The 15,066-nt window shown below is 37.8% G+C and overlaps 1 protein-coding gene across 1 annotated transcript; it reads right to left on the bottom strand.

Annotated features, from left to right (window-relative positions):
• Positions 1 to 6,294: 6,294 nt before the first annotated feature.
• Positions 6,295 to 13,805, bottom strand: LOC116178244 (thioredoxin domain-containing protein 11). Its single transcript, XM_031497686.1, has 10 exons — positions 13,339 to 13,805; positions 12,851 to 13,292; positions 12,606 to 12,797; positions 12,362 to 12,556; positions 12,225 to 12,312; positions 8,675 to 8,959; positions 8,351 to 8,625; positions 7,895 to 8,304; positions 7,716 to 7,845; positions 6,295 to 6,695 (listed from the first exon to the last, which is right to left on the bottom strand). The coding sequence occupies exons 1-10, from the start codon at positions 13,599 to 13,601 to the stop codon at positions 6,420 to 6,422; spliced, it is 2,556 nt and encodes an 851-aa protein (XP_031353546.1). The 5' UTR covers positions 13,602 to 13,805; the 3' UTR covers positions 6,295 to 6,419.
• Positions 13,806 to 15,066: the final 1,261 nt, after the last annotated feature.

Here is a 15,066-nt window from a genome sequence, read left to right as displayed (position 1 = left end):
ATTATCCTGGAAAATGGTTCATTGAAAAACCAAAATGTCTCCAAATACCGTTCCCGTTAGGAATTAGTAGTGTAGTAATCGTGGCGGGATAACCAATCGCCAGACTATTATAGTAACGAAACTCATCAAAGGTATTTTTAGGTTCCAATTTATTCTAAGTGGGCGAAACTGCATCCACTTCCGTTTTAGCAACGCTTACGTCCACAGATATTTTTGTTCTTCCATAATCTCTAAAGAATTTTGACACCTAGCTCCATAAAAACGGTTTTTTTGTTTTTCATATTTTTCGTTCAACTTCCATAATTCAATCGCAATCATGTCATACATTTCTTAAACCTCTGAGGTACCATCATCCTGAAACAGGTAGAGTTCACCTACTTGATCGACGTAGATGTGTTGAAAGTCCTAGCCGAACAGGTGAGCTTAAGCGTAGGTGGGGGTTGAAAAGTGACTTTTTTCGTTTTTCTTTTTTTCCTAGGGGTAAATTAACCAACTTTAGCAAGGCGCGCCCAAAAGTTTCTTAGAGTTCGAATCACGGTCACGGTATAAATAGAAGCTTGAACTATGGGAAGTGCCCCAAAATTTACTATTTTGTGGAGATTTTTTTAGCGAAATCCACCAAAATGCGAATTGTGGGTGAACAGGACGTTGAAAGCGGGTACCGACAAATGGAAGGCGGTAATCCCCGACAATATCTAACCAAAGAGTACGGGTACTCTTTGATCTTACTGATGGTTGAGTCAAAACTTCAAACGCTAATTGCGGGTGAAAGGGACGTCGAAAGTGGATACCGGCAAAAGGAATGTGGTGGCCCCCGACAAGATCTTCGAGGGTGAAAACGAACATTTAAATGAAAAATATTTATAAACAAATGCACCTTGCACTGAAAAACTGTGTTGTATAGAAAAATTAAGTAATGGACCTTTCCTGCTCGAAATTTATTTTTCTTCAACGCAACTTTCACTTTTTTCATAGAATCACTCATTTCGAAAATATTGAATAAAAACGCAAGAAGTACATCGTTACGCCCACCCTTATCTTATAATACAACATAGGCCAGAACTTTTAGTATACGTTCAGGGTAAGAGAACAGCTATTTTCTAGGAAAACACATACTGCGCCATTTACTTTTTCCATTCGTCTTTTTTTAAGGGCTAGCTTGACTGAACTATTATCCCCAATGCTTTGTAATGATCTTAGTGTCTTCCTAGTTGTCTACCTTGCATTAAATCGGGGAGTTTACGTAGGAGTTCGTACGTGCCATCCATATCGAGTCGATTGATACCGGATTTAAAAGTGCCGCGAAACGTCCTTCGTTTCGATTTGAAAGTTCGGTGGCTCTTCTCGTAGGTTTTTCCCATGTTGCCAACTGTAAGTAGGTACCTACTATGGTTTACCCTATAAACAAGAAAGTTAGTTGATATTGTGCAGTTTGCGCATTCGCACATCTGATTTTTACAATATGCAATATGCTTGTCTTTATTAGAAGCGTCTGATGTGGTTAAAATTTAAAAAAATGTTCTATAAATAGGAAAGTTGACATTGCGCAATGGTCAAGATTTTTCCTGGGTCAGTTGCCAGAGCTACCGAATGCAAAGAGAACGAACGAAATATCTCGAAAACTGTAGGAGTAGCTAAAAAAAAGGACACATGCATTTAACTCTTGGGCAATTTCACGTAGAAATATGCACGCAACGTTGTCTAGTCTAATTGAAGGTCTTCACGAAAGGAAAGGTTTTCCATTAACTTACACCCCCTCCGACCTCTCGTAAGCGAGATCGGTCATAATTCTTAGTTTAGATGTAGAACAAAGTGTCATAAAAGGGTGAAAGGTAAAATGGTTCATCTGGACCATACATCAGTTGGCGGACTGAACACTTCAAATGCAAATATATCGAAAATTGGATGTCAGAAGGACGTATTCGAAATGGGGCATTTATTGATCTGACCATAAAAGAATTGACTCTTTGATCTGGGCCATGCGCCTTAATCAGTGCCGGAAAAGGGTAGGTACTTTGGAACAGTTACAGGTGTTCGCTTTAGACTTTAAAAATGTATTGTTAAATTTAAAAAATTGCCGTTATACGAATTAAAGAGAACGGAACTAATATGCGAGAAAATGATACGCGTGAAGATAAGAACGAGTGTTCAAGCAAATAAAAGTTGAAAAGCTACAGTGTTGTTGGTTCTAAAAATCGTCGCACGGAGCATGAAGGACGCACTCTCTGCCATACCTTCACATGTATAAAAAATAGCCGGAGCTGCGTGCGCGTTAAAGCAATTTCGGTTTTTTAATTAGAGAAAATTGGGTGGGAGACAGGCATTCGTCGCTGAACTTTTAAAGCAAAACTATACAAGTCGAGAGCGACATTTGTAGAGCGCATAACATTTATTTTCAATTAAATTACTAGTTCGTGTAATCGAAGAATACAAAAGAACTGTTAGCTTCGGTATCGTACGTGATGGTTTAGTGCAAAAGTTGAAGGTAATTACCAGAATTCATCGAGAAAAACTGTGCCGCCATTTATGTCGGGGGACGGGGGTGCTTTTTAAGTTCGTGGCGAGTTGCCATCATATACAAGTAACCTAATAATGCGCTGCTTCCTGTTCCTCCAAGCTTGATCTGTTCCGTTTATGTGTAGCGCGAGTCGAAACTACGAAAGCGCGGTGGCTGAATTGCAAAACGTTTACCAATCAAATTTGTGTACCTATTCTGTTTATACTAGTTGCTAATAAGATTTTGAATAAAGTGGCAACCGGTGGTAAAAACGTTAAAGACAATGAATTCGTCCTTTGTTGTTGTATGGGTGATATTTGATTTGACGTACTGCGGAACATTGGTAAATTATTCCAGTGAATAAACCCAGTTTTAACTATATATTAATATATTGCGAGAAATCTAAAGCACAGTTTGTTCCTGATTCAAATTCGTCAATCATCGTTCGAAATTAATTTTTAACGTGTAACCAAATTTTACCTGGCTGTGGCTTTTTTAAAGTAGAGAATCGGTCAATTGGGAAAAATTTGTGACTCCGCGATAAATGTACCTACGTTATTTTGATTTGTTGTATTGTATAACCATCCTGAGGAGGTCGACCCACGGGGGGGAACTCCAAACCAAAGTATTGGCAATTTCTTCGTTCAGTAATATTTCTGTGGGGTTATAATTTTTTCAGCATCCAGAAGTGTGGAAATGTATTTTGAATAGAATTTTGTACCAAGTGTTTGATCAGTTCGAATATTAAAAAATCTAGATAATTAATTAGATTGGAAATCTGATCTCGATATGGGAATTGAAACTTTACGTTGTATTACGTGAAGGAACAAGGAAAACTACTGGAGCTGCAACGATATTATTTTCAGTAATATATTCGAACAAGTCCATTTATGCGAGTCTTAATTGAAAGTGGTCAAACCAGAGCATCAGGTTTTAATTTTCAGATTATAAGTGGAGATAAAGAATTAGTTTTCCACAAGGTAAGAATCATGAACAATTTATTATTTATTATTACTGAGCTAGCCGTGGCATAGGTACCTACTTTATATTACATTACATTAGGTACAAGAATTAATTGGTACAGTAAAATTTTTCCAGTGCCATGTAGAGAATAAAATTCGTTTTCTTCAAAAGTGGTTCTACAACATGTATTATACTATAACAGTTTCACTATTGCTCATTTTGCGATTATTGACTATTAAAATAACTGTTCAAAATGCGGACAGTCAAAATACGAATTATAGGTACTATTACGTACCTACCATTACCTATTTTGTTTTATTTCTCTACCTACAATATACTTCAGGTCATAGGGTTGTTTACAGGTATCGTTCTTACTTACAGTCACTTGGGATTCTTGCACTTGTTTAGTCGCCTCTTACGACACGCAGTGCATCTGCGGTAGGGTTATCCTTTCCCGACCCTACACGGATATATAACAAATCCAAAAGGTTAAAATGACAAAACAAATATATAAGGTTTGTATAGGTAGCAAAAACGTATTCGGTCGAGTGCAGATCATGTGCATCACTTGCCACGCTCTAGAAAAACCGTTTTGGTAAGGGCTATAAAACTGACACCAGCTTAAAAAGTTTGGAATCTCTTGAAACGCTGTTCACCTGTTTAGATTTCTCTGCAAAAGCATGCAAATGTTTTCCATAGCGTTCTAGCACCTTTTCAGAACGTTCTAGTACCTTGGGTTTTTTTCAAAGCTGTCTACTCTCTTTAGATCGTCGCTCTGGAAAGAGTATTATCAAAGAGTATACAACGAAACTCTTTGGTATTAGATTCCATAAAGATCTAGAATAGAATCCATAAAGCACTAGAAGACTCTCGAAAGACTTGGCATGGAATTGAAAGGATTTCCAAAGCAATTTTAGGCGTTTTCCAGAGATGTATAACCGTTCTTTCGCGGCATAATGAGCGCTCCCCAGATCATTCTATGCCCTTTCCAAGCCAATCAGTAGCTTTCCAATGTCTCCTATTCCCTTTTAATATTTCGATGTGCCTTTTCCAGACTCGCCTCATTCAGGAAAAGACATAAAAAGCTTATTATAAGACCTTATGGAATGCGGTTAATGAAGCAACGACGTTGACAGCTGCTCAACTGGGGCCTGTGGGTGAAATTATCACCAGAGTCTCATACAACTTCAGGAAATCTGTTCATTGAAACTCCCAGTAGGACATTAATAAAGCACTAACATTATAGTAAAGTCAGTCTCCGATGCCAGAATGGCCTTTGCCCAAATTTGGGTGCATAAGTTTTGTACATGGATTGAGTCGGTACAGCAGTCTTAAATACAAAAGAAACAAGTTTATGCAAACATAAATGACGAGAGCGTATTTTCCTCCTAATAATATTAATGCTATAGGACCAGGAAAAAATACCGATAGGCACGAGATCCTTACCGCATTCTCTTTCAAATGAGCCACCTATTATCGAAGTCTATATAGTTTAATGAAACATAGTGGAGCGTATACAAATTTTGAAATGGGCATTAGTTTTACTTTTATTCGTAGTGTCTACATATGGAACTTTTTATAAATACTTTCGTAAATAGCATTGCGCATTGTCTACATTAGAAATTTCATTGAATACCTTCATAAATAAAACATACAGCATGCGTTAACATTAACAGTAATTTTGAAACCGCTATTAGTTTTAGTTTCATTCAAGGTGGCTACGTATGATGTTTCGTTTAATTGCTTTCGTAAATAAGAAAGTTGCCATTGCGCATGCGCAAAACCGAATTTTAAAACTGGTGTTAGATTTGTTGTATTCCAAGTGCCTATATATTAAATTTCATTTAAATGCTTCAGTAAATAAAGAAGTTGGCAATGCGCATGCGCAAAACCAAATTTTGCAACTGGTAGATTTGTCTTTATACCAAATGCCTATGTATAAACTTTCATTTAAATGCCTTCATAAATAAGAAAGTCGGCATTGCGCATGCACAAAACAACATTTTGAAAATGTCGTCAATTTTACTTATATTCGTAGTGTTTACATTATAAAGTTTCATTTAAATATCTTCATAAATAAACAAGTTAGCATCGCACGAGTTAAATCAAATTTTTTGACACTGCGCATGCGCAAAACCAAAAAATATGGGTATGCACGGAATCCTTGAACCAATCCCTTTCAAATGAGTCCTATATCGCCAAAATCGGTTCAGTGGTTTAGAAGGAGTATGTACGTGTGACGGACAGACGGACGTCAAAGTGCAGCCAATGGCAATTTTGCACTTTGAGGAAAATAGGCTAAAAATAAAAATCAAAGATGCTGCTTTCTATTAAACTTTTAATAATTTATTTAATAACTTTCTTACAAACAACCCAAAAACTATAAATACAATTTCAAACAACTAATACACATAAATACATAGTAATAAATAAAAATTAAAATTCTTATAACTATATACAAATAACAGATCATCTTTTTTTACAGTTATTTAACATCGATACACCAATACGAAGTGTAAGTGAATAATTTACAACTTCCGACTGCAAACATTGCAAATTACAAACACATATCACAGTCCTGCCTAATTGGTTGATATTCAAATCAAATCGACAAATTTTAGGAATGCACAGAAATTAAATGCAAAAAAAGAGTTTATAACAATTTTAGTGCTAGACTTTCAAATTAGGACGTTATTAATAAATACTGCTAAACGATCTCCAAATTAAACAATTAAAAAAATAAATATTTCCCCCCACGATTTTTTTCTTACTCCACACAAACAATTTCGGTAAGTGAAAGTCATCGATCACATCTGAAGGCAACATTTAACTACTACGGGGCATAAATATTTATTAGAAAAATACTCAAATATTGAACAGACATAGCACCGTAAGTAAAATGAGTCCAAACGAGGATAAAGGTACCACTGGTCACGAACAGCGACCACTTTAGCCAAAATCAGAGCTCGTCGCGAACAAATTTTTTCTTATCTACGCTAATTTGGACGTCATCGGTCGGTATAAAATGTAGCCTATTCAAATACAATTCAATACTTGACGCGTCATCAGATGAATGCGCTAATAACATGTTAATGTTACGTAACTGCTGCAATCTGTAGAGCAGTTTCTTCTTGCTCAGTAGATCGGCTCGCCGCCACGCGCGCAGCGTATTATCTATAACGAACAGGTTCTCCTTTCGAACTGAAGCCACACACTGAAGTTTTTCGTCTTCAAACTGCAAAAAAATGAGCTTATTTCTAACATAATTTTCGACTCCTGAGTGAATACTGTTCGTCCGCCTGTGAGAGAACTGAGACTTCGTAGGCAATTGCAGTTTTTATTAGATTGTAACATTTAGGAAAGAAAGAAACTATTAAGGTCCCATTTAATGTAACATTGTTTGATAACGAGCCTCTATCTACACAGAAAATTGTAATTACAGTTTAGTGAAAATGCATAATCTAAATATAGAAACGCAACGATAACCTTGTGTAAATATGAATGTTGCATTTCCGAAAAGAAAACAAGAAAATTGAAAATATTCACGGCGTAACATCCACTAGAATTCTGTAGCCGGTCCGTGCACAGTACAGCTGAAGAACTATTCTCATTGATTGAACGCGTTCTGTCGTTAATAGAAATGAACTAGTAATGTCTTTATTTAATTACAACTTTATGAACAGAATTAAGCTCAAGTGCTATTTAATTTTGTATACCTATGGAAAGGCGATGTACCCACCTACTTGCAATTTTGCATCAAAGTTGGTGTCGGTGGACACTGATGATTAGAATTTAGACTCGCGCCTGAAAATTCTTAATATATTAACGTATTCCAGTTTGATTTGTTAGGCAAAGGAGACGGCTCACCAAATTCTTTGCGAGTATTGCGCACTCGTCCAAATCAGATCAGACAAACTTTAGAGTCTCAAACGTGGAGTGGCTTGAATGAAGCTGGGGGCGAGCGACGAATTTTGATTTTACCATTTTAAGTTTGAGTCAAAAAGAGCACATGAACGCCTATGTAGATCGAAAGTGCTTAAAATGTCAATTCTGAGTATCAAAACTGCATTTTACTGCGACTGCAATAAAATTGGCGACTAAATGAAGATTTTGCACAAATTTAGATCTCATTCCTAAGTCAGCGAAGGATCAACCAGTGCCAAGATTGGTCTCTCACACGGACGGTAGGACGGACAAAACCACTAATCGCGCAATTTTCATAATGTTTGCAATTGCGCGTCGAGCACAACCTTACCTTCGTTTGTTTACAGAGAGTCCACATCACGTGCAGTTTCAAACTGGGATTCACATTCACTAAAATAAAACTAATCAAATTAGGTACCGTCACCGAAATGTCTCTCGGGAAAATTCTGCTTTCCGATTTCCTGCAATGTCTAAACGTTTTTAACTGGCATTTAACTTGGGAACACTTACCGCTTCATGGGGAACAGAATGACCGTCGGATAACTGTCTAGCGTAAACGCCCACGGTAGAATGTTCAAATCTCCGTCCAGTCGGACGAACTGTAACGAGGTCACCCCCTTCAACATTTTGGCAACAGTGAGAAGAGTATATGAGATTCCGCTGCAAAATGAACATTGCTTCGAGTAGTAAAAAACGATCACAGCCTTATTATCCTGCATTACAATAGGAAAAAATGTATCGGTATTTAATTCTAGTATTGTTGATTTCCGTCTTTGGTCTATGCATTTACGTCTACTTCTAGGATTGAGGGTCGTTTCCGAGTCGAGAGCGCGAGGCAAACTGCTACTAGTAAAATTAACAATGAATTCACGAAGAGTTCGATCATTCACTGGTCCGTATAAGATGTGGTGTGCTTCCATCTGCATTATGAGCAAATTAATTAACGAGTTTGTTTTTGTAACGTACCTTTTGGTTAATTATAACGGCTGCAGTTCTGTCTTCAGCCTGTGAGATGTCTATACCAAGCCTTTCCGCAAAGTGATAATATCGCAGGGAATCCAAAGCAATTAGTGCCATGCTCGTGTTCAATTTGCAAGCCAGTCCGCTAACATTTAACCTCGCCTCTTCGGTATCTCGAACAGATTCGCTTAGAAGAACCGGGTGGAACTGTCGCGCCAATTGCGCAATGCGGCAGTTTTCTGTTTTCCACCTCCTTATAAGGTTGCCAGCCGATCTTGGATCTAAAGGTGATTCTTTGAAGCGACTCGTCGCGATTGTTCGCGTACTTACCTTCGTCGTAACAATTTTCATTTTTTGCTTGATAATTTGTAGTCGAGTGGCCGTTACAGTTTTCAAAATGATGGCATTCTAATTCCAGTCTTTCATTTAATATATTGACGGGATCGCAGTCGAAGCATTTCTCTGGAATCACCTTTGAATTTGCTAAGCAACAAGAGTGATTTGCCCATTTTTGCGGAAGTGTATATGTGACTACGGAGGGATATCTTTTTACGTGCGGTACAGTAGTCTTCAAGGAACATGTCTTCATCAACTCGGAATATTTGTGGCGATTATCTGAAATAATGTGGTCTACTTCAATACTGGAGAATGGAATTTCTGTGAAGTATATCGATGGCATGGTAGATATCCTCATTAATATCTAAAAATGTTTCGTTTTGAAACTATGCTTAAAACTTGCATTTCTTTTTGAATTTTCTCCTAGAGAACCATAACACCTATCAAGAAGGATGACACCTTTAGAAAGGATATGTGTATGGTCAGTGGAGTACTTCTGCATGGCCAAGGGGGGCGTTTTTTAAATGACAACCGCTACTTTTCATTACATTTTTCAAGAGTGCACTTTTTCCGATATAGCAGTATAAAAAACGTATTATATTATATTACATTAGAATTTTTATAATTTCTTCTCGTACATTTCCGGCATCTCTACAAATCCCAATATTGACCTAAACTAAAATTGTAGAAGACTCAGTCAGTGGCTTCGATCAACTCAAGAATTACAAAAAATTTACTACCTACGCAAACTTTATCAAATGTTGTAAAGGAAAAGAAAAATCTGGCACGAGCAGATGATACGTCTATGCGAGCCGCACAATGGGTTCGGATAAACACTCAATTGAATTGATTGACGAAGATAAAATTTTATTTCGAAACAAAATGAAAATTGTACCCCGTACGCACATGGTCGATTGAAAAATCTTACTTTGTTTTTTATTATCCAAATAATCTGGTCATTAAGGTTTTTGCAATAAAACAGGCGCACTTACATCAACACAAACGGCCAGCGTTCCGAATTTCACTTTTGTTTAACACGCAAAGTTGATGACAAACGAACTGGCATGTTGAATACGATGATGAAACTTATCGGTAGCTGCTCGGACGGTACAAATTTTAATTTTTAACAAAAGAAATAACCTCAACAGGAGACTAGCACTGCTTACTTTACTTCAACTTGACAAACCTTTGTCCGTAAGACGGACAATACGCGTTGAACTTTGTAACAACTTCAGTTAACTTTCTTCTGTACAGAAATATTAAGAAAATAACGAACAACCTCTTCAATCAATCAAATAGGGCGAAACGCGCGAATAAGAAGTATAGCCTAAAAAAACGTGTACGCTTTCCAACCATCGCGAACCCGCTACCAGCAGCATCCTGCATGCAGTACTTAACGAAACACCACCTCCACCATACAATAAACTCCTTCCTCCGGTATTAACAAAAAGCCAATTATAATTAGGTTAGATAACGCCGGCTGTGAAGGAACGCGTTCCCACTTGCGCCGAACTAACGCGCATATCTGCATCACCGTTATCTCTTCTAACAGCGATAAGAAGGAGTACGATAATTAAATCTCCAACGCCAACAAACCCTCAAACAAGATGTGCCTACATTTAAACACCCAATTTCACGTTTTACAATTAAATACACAAATCTAAATAAAGAATTTATAATAGCGATAAAATTCAAACAAAAAATGATACACTTGCTAACAAATCGCAAATACGGAAATACAAATTCAAGTAAAATAAACCAACTTTGTGCTTATTCGTAACTAGTAACTAACCTCCCCTCCCCCCTCTACCCCGCGATATGTGTTTTGTTGCTTTCAGGGGAATTTGCCGTAATTTTGTTCGTGTTTTTCCGAAGTGACTCCGTCCGATTCCTGGAGCTGCCGTTTACTCCGATTGAGTGAACACCCGAGGCTTCGGAGACCGACCCGCCGCTCAGCTACGACCAGGTGTGAGGCCATGCGCTTGGTGGCGCTCGAGTACTCTCGTCTGTCCGTTCGTTACGCCGACAGAACAGGTTGCTGTCGAGTGCTGCTACTATACCTATTATTGACTATAATTTGTATATTTATTTGCTTTTAAAGTAAATGGTAATTATTATTCCGCTAAAACGTTATTAAAAATTTGCAACAAATTTACAAACTTGTCAACTATGAACAGTGGTGCGCGTCTGTATTTAATGCAGCCGCTAACGAAAAAACATGTAAATAAATTTGATATTATTACAAAGAAAAACTAACATTTCCATTGAAAAAGGGACCCTCCTAGTTCTGTAGACGCACGCCACTGTAAATAATTTGTACGCATGTAGATTTACAGTAGGTGCTCAACAGTCCGGCACACCCATTAGTTCGGCATTTCGCGACTTAGCTGACCCACTGTGCCGGATTATAGCGCGATTGAGCTTATTTGCAAAATGTTCTTTCGCGTTCAGTCCTGCCCTGACCTTGACAGCGAAACTATGTGTCTTATTGCCTTTGTTGGCGCTTGTCTGCGTAGAATGCTTAATAGCCGACCGCGCGTGTCGATCGCTTAGACAAGATGGCGGGCATAAACGTACTCTTCTGTAAAATGCACTAATCCGTCATAGGCGAAAAAGTGTGGGTACGGAATTCCTCAGCGCCTACTATATACTTAAAATTTGTTATATTTGATACAATAAATTGCTTTGACATAAGCATAACTAACAAAAGAATAACGCAAACTTGTGAAATCATAAAACTACTTTCCTTAATTTGAGTATTTCTATTAAATGTTGTTATGCAATATAATTTACTTTTCGATATCTAAAACGGTGTGGAGACGTACTCCACTGGTTGTGCAGAAACCAATTTTGGTACGAATGCAAATGTACTCTCTAATTTAAAAATTTTTTTAACTGTTGACAGCTACTTTACAATTTATTCAAGTAAAAAAAAACGAATTGTCCTTCGTGATCATAATACAAACGCACTGCAACGACATCATATAGGCAAAATGATAATTGAAAACGTAAAAAAAACACATGTCCAATTTTAACACACGAGTTTACCAAAATTTCAAATGTGTCCAGTGTGACTATGCAACAAATGATAACTAGGTAATTAACTTTATTGAGATACATGGGTCACCCATGATTTAATGTGTGCCCAGTGCAATTGTCACCAAACATAAATCCAGTCTTTAAAGAACATTAAGACAAGGATTTAAAATGTGGCCTGTGTGATTTTGTCACCAAGTACAAACACTGCATTTGTTAATACACAAGACCAAAAAATAAGAATTTCATATGCGCCTGGTGTGAACCAGAACATTGTACGCCCCTTTGTTATGTTCTAAGGAAATAACACGTGACACACCAGTGAAATGCCAGGAATGTCAACTGAAAAAACCGCAAACACCCTGTATAAGGTAGGTCTCGGAGTATTGTAAGTGTTGAAATTATAGGCAACACATCATACTGCAATTAATGTGAGAACGAAAAATTAGTGACAGTTTCAGGCCATTTGTTTACTTTGCCCTTGTCACTTATTTAAGCTTCTACCTACCTTTGCGCTTAACACTGACACGTAGGGCATGCAGCTGTACATGAAGCATATTCCCACAATTGTAATATTCCAATCCAACCTCGTGCAACTGTAAGCATAATTTCAAAATGACTAACTCAAGCACATTCCATACGTACCAAATCATAGTAATCCACAAAGGAATTCAGTGGATTTCTAGGTGTAAATAAAATCAATGCAGGGCCCGGATGAAGAAAGGACGATAACGTCAAACTTTTGCTGCCCAAAGGCGTAATCCACGCACTTACTTGATGTAAATTTGTTACAATCCATGTCAATAACGAGGTAGATTTCCAATCATCGCTGGCATAAAGCTAGATCTGAATGTAAGTCACGAATTGAGAGCAAAATTGCACTTATTACCAAAGTTTCGTTCCACATGTGCAACGCCATCGACGGTGAATTCTCAGTGCAATATTCATTGTTTAAATCCGAAATGACAGCAAAAACTGTTTCCTGTATGGGATCTTTCTCTAAAAAACGCAGCGCTGTGTTGTAAAAAATGGCATAGTCGATACTTCCAGGTTTTGCATTCACACAACCGACAATCACCGCCTATAAAATAATGGAAAAGTGCAAAAAACAATTGCAACAGATATTAAACATACATCATGGTTACTGAGTAAGTCGTCCACATCACTCTCGTCATAAATCCTAAGCAAAGGTCGTGTGAGAGACTTTAAAAACTTCACCATGTAATGGGCGGTATTGGGGCCTTTATACTGTATGCCTTTGCCATGAGTAGGGTACGCAATTAGCACAGGCCAACTGTACGCCTTACTGTACTGCTTACGACACTCACTCCCTGGTTGCCAACAATTAATTGCCGCAAACGAGACTTCATCACCCATATATCGTGCTGCTAAATCAAACTGGGCACGCACTGCTTGACTTTCAGCATCCCAGGGCGCGTAAAACATAACAAATGCGATATCCGATTCTCGTGCCTTATCAATCGCTTCACTCAATTCCCCGTGATACCAGTCGATCACGATGGAATCATGTGGAAAAAATGGAAATGAGGCCGGACTTTTCGATATTTTGGGTGCGCTAAAAATTCAACATCAAGTCTCGAGTACACGACTAGTATACTTACTCGTTCATTAACGCAGCGTAAGTTATAGCCATAAGTGAAACAATAAGCAACTCTTTCAGTACTAAATACATTTTAAATAAAAATTGTCGCACTTTTGGACGTTTAATAAAGCACGTCGTCGATTCGTCTGTAAACAATTCTGTCTTATCCTGCTCGGCTTCGACGCTATTATAATCTGCATCTTTATCGCCAATTAAAATCTTATCTGTAGGTGAGGAAACCAAGGAGTTTGATTGCACCTGCTGGTTGGACAATTCTGACATGCCAGTTCGACTTCATTCCATGAGATTACGAAACTCAATAGTTACTCTAATGGGTATTCGATGCGGTTGATGCAATACAATCGTAAAATGATTTGATTGGGATTAATTAAATAATAAACATTTTGATTGAACTTTGTAAATAAATACCTTATGATGATCACCACGTCTACCCATTTTCCATTGGTTCATTTGATCGTTGTCAAACTGTTTGAACTACTCATTCGTATCTTTGATCTACTCCGATACGAATTATCTAAGTTTGAACACTCCAAGCACGCGTCCGTAATCATAATTTGACGTTATTTTCGATGAGTTTAGTTTACAATAGTCAATAATATTGGTCGATTTTATTATCTTAACAATAACATATTTCCTGTTGACTGGCCCTCGAATGTCAGTACTTTGAATGAACAGACATTTTTCCACGTCGTTTTAAATTATCGTGTATTCAAACCTCTGAACATCTAGAATTTCGGTTGTGTACTCGGAAGTACTACACGCGCAAAATAGGCAGTATTTGTTTAAAATAAGGTAAATTAGGCCCTAAAGCTTGAAATAATCTGGTTGTATGAAACCTGAACATCAAATTCCCCAAAAGTTTTATTTAACACTTTCGCTTTGAAACCTTGTACACAAAACTCTCTTCTTTTCTTTTAAATCACCAGTAGTGGTTCTATGACGATTGACATTGGTGAAAGGCAGCTCGGATACAACCTTTAAAATTGACGAAACACCTCCTCTTCTATGTCTCGTAACTAAATGCGTCAACATTAACTTTGGACAGCAATAGAATTATCGGAAAACTATCCCTGAATCCCTGTATCACTTCTTAATCTTAGTGACAAAACAAGATTTCGAAACACCGGCTGACTGCCAGAAAAGTTCGTATTTGAAATTTACACGCAACTGACTGTTACGTACGCTAAGTCAAATGATCCGAGACCGCCGCGGCGTATATCGGCGCGCAAACCTTTTAAGTCCTAACCATCTCCATCTCATTTTCCACCTTCGGTGAGAGGCGACGCAAGGTGAGTACTTGTTTACAACGCATTTCCCTATCTACCAACTTTGCACATGTGTCATCGCTTTAACTCAGTTAAATTTTACTTTGATAGTTGGCCCGGGGTATTTTGGAGCTTAGCATCCTGGGGTATTTCAGTAGTTGGCCCGGTGATACTTGTATGCTGGACCCGTCATCTTGGATGCTGAACCCGCATAGTCATTTGGGCTACGGGGGTTTTAACAATTTTATAGGTCGAAGTCAATTTGGTGATTGCTGGAAAAAAATTTTTTTTATTGCCATTGAGATGATCCGTGAAATAGAACGTGTAACCATTTGAGCTACGAAGGCTTTAACAATTTTATAGTGCGAATCCAAACGTGAACGCGAATCCGAACGTGAACCCAAATGAGAATGAAAACGCTAGCCTTCAATTTCAAATATTGTGGGTTCGAACCAAAAAAC

The sequence above is a fragment of the Photinus pyralis genome, unplaced genomic scaffold (genome assembly GCF_008802855.1).
Source record: "Photinus pyralis isolate 1611_PpyrPB1 unplaced genomic scaffold, Ppyr1.3 Ppyr1.4_LG8, whole genome shotgun sequence".
In the NCBI taxonomy this organism is placed as follows: Eukaryota; Metazoa; Arthropoda; class Insecta; order Coleoptera; family Lampyridae; genus Photinus; species Photinus pyralis.
The sequence above is the reverse complement of the archived record's forward strand: the minus strand, read 5'-3'. Positions and strand labels throughout refer to the sequence as shown.

What these genes read in the sequence shown, in the direction of transcription:
- LOC116178244 (XM_031497686.1), bottom strand. Translation starts at nt 13,601, where the DNA reads ATGTCAGAATTGTCCAACCAGCAGGTGCAATCAAACTCCTTGGTTTCC. An exon ending in ACTTACTCAGTAACCATGAT is followed by an intron (nt 12,798 to 12,850) that starts GTATGTTTAATA and finishes ATTATTTTATAG; the next exon opens with GCGGTGATTGTCGGTTGTGT. An exon ending in TTGTGGATTACTATGATTTG is followed by an intron (nt 12,313 to 12,361) that starts GTACGTATGGAA and finishes TTATGCTTACAG; the next exon opens with TTGCACGAGGTTGGATTGGA.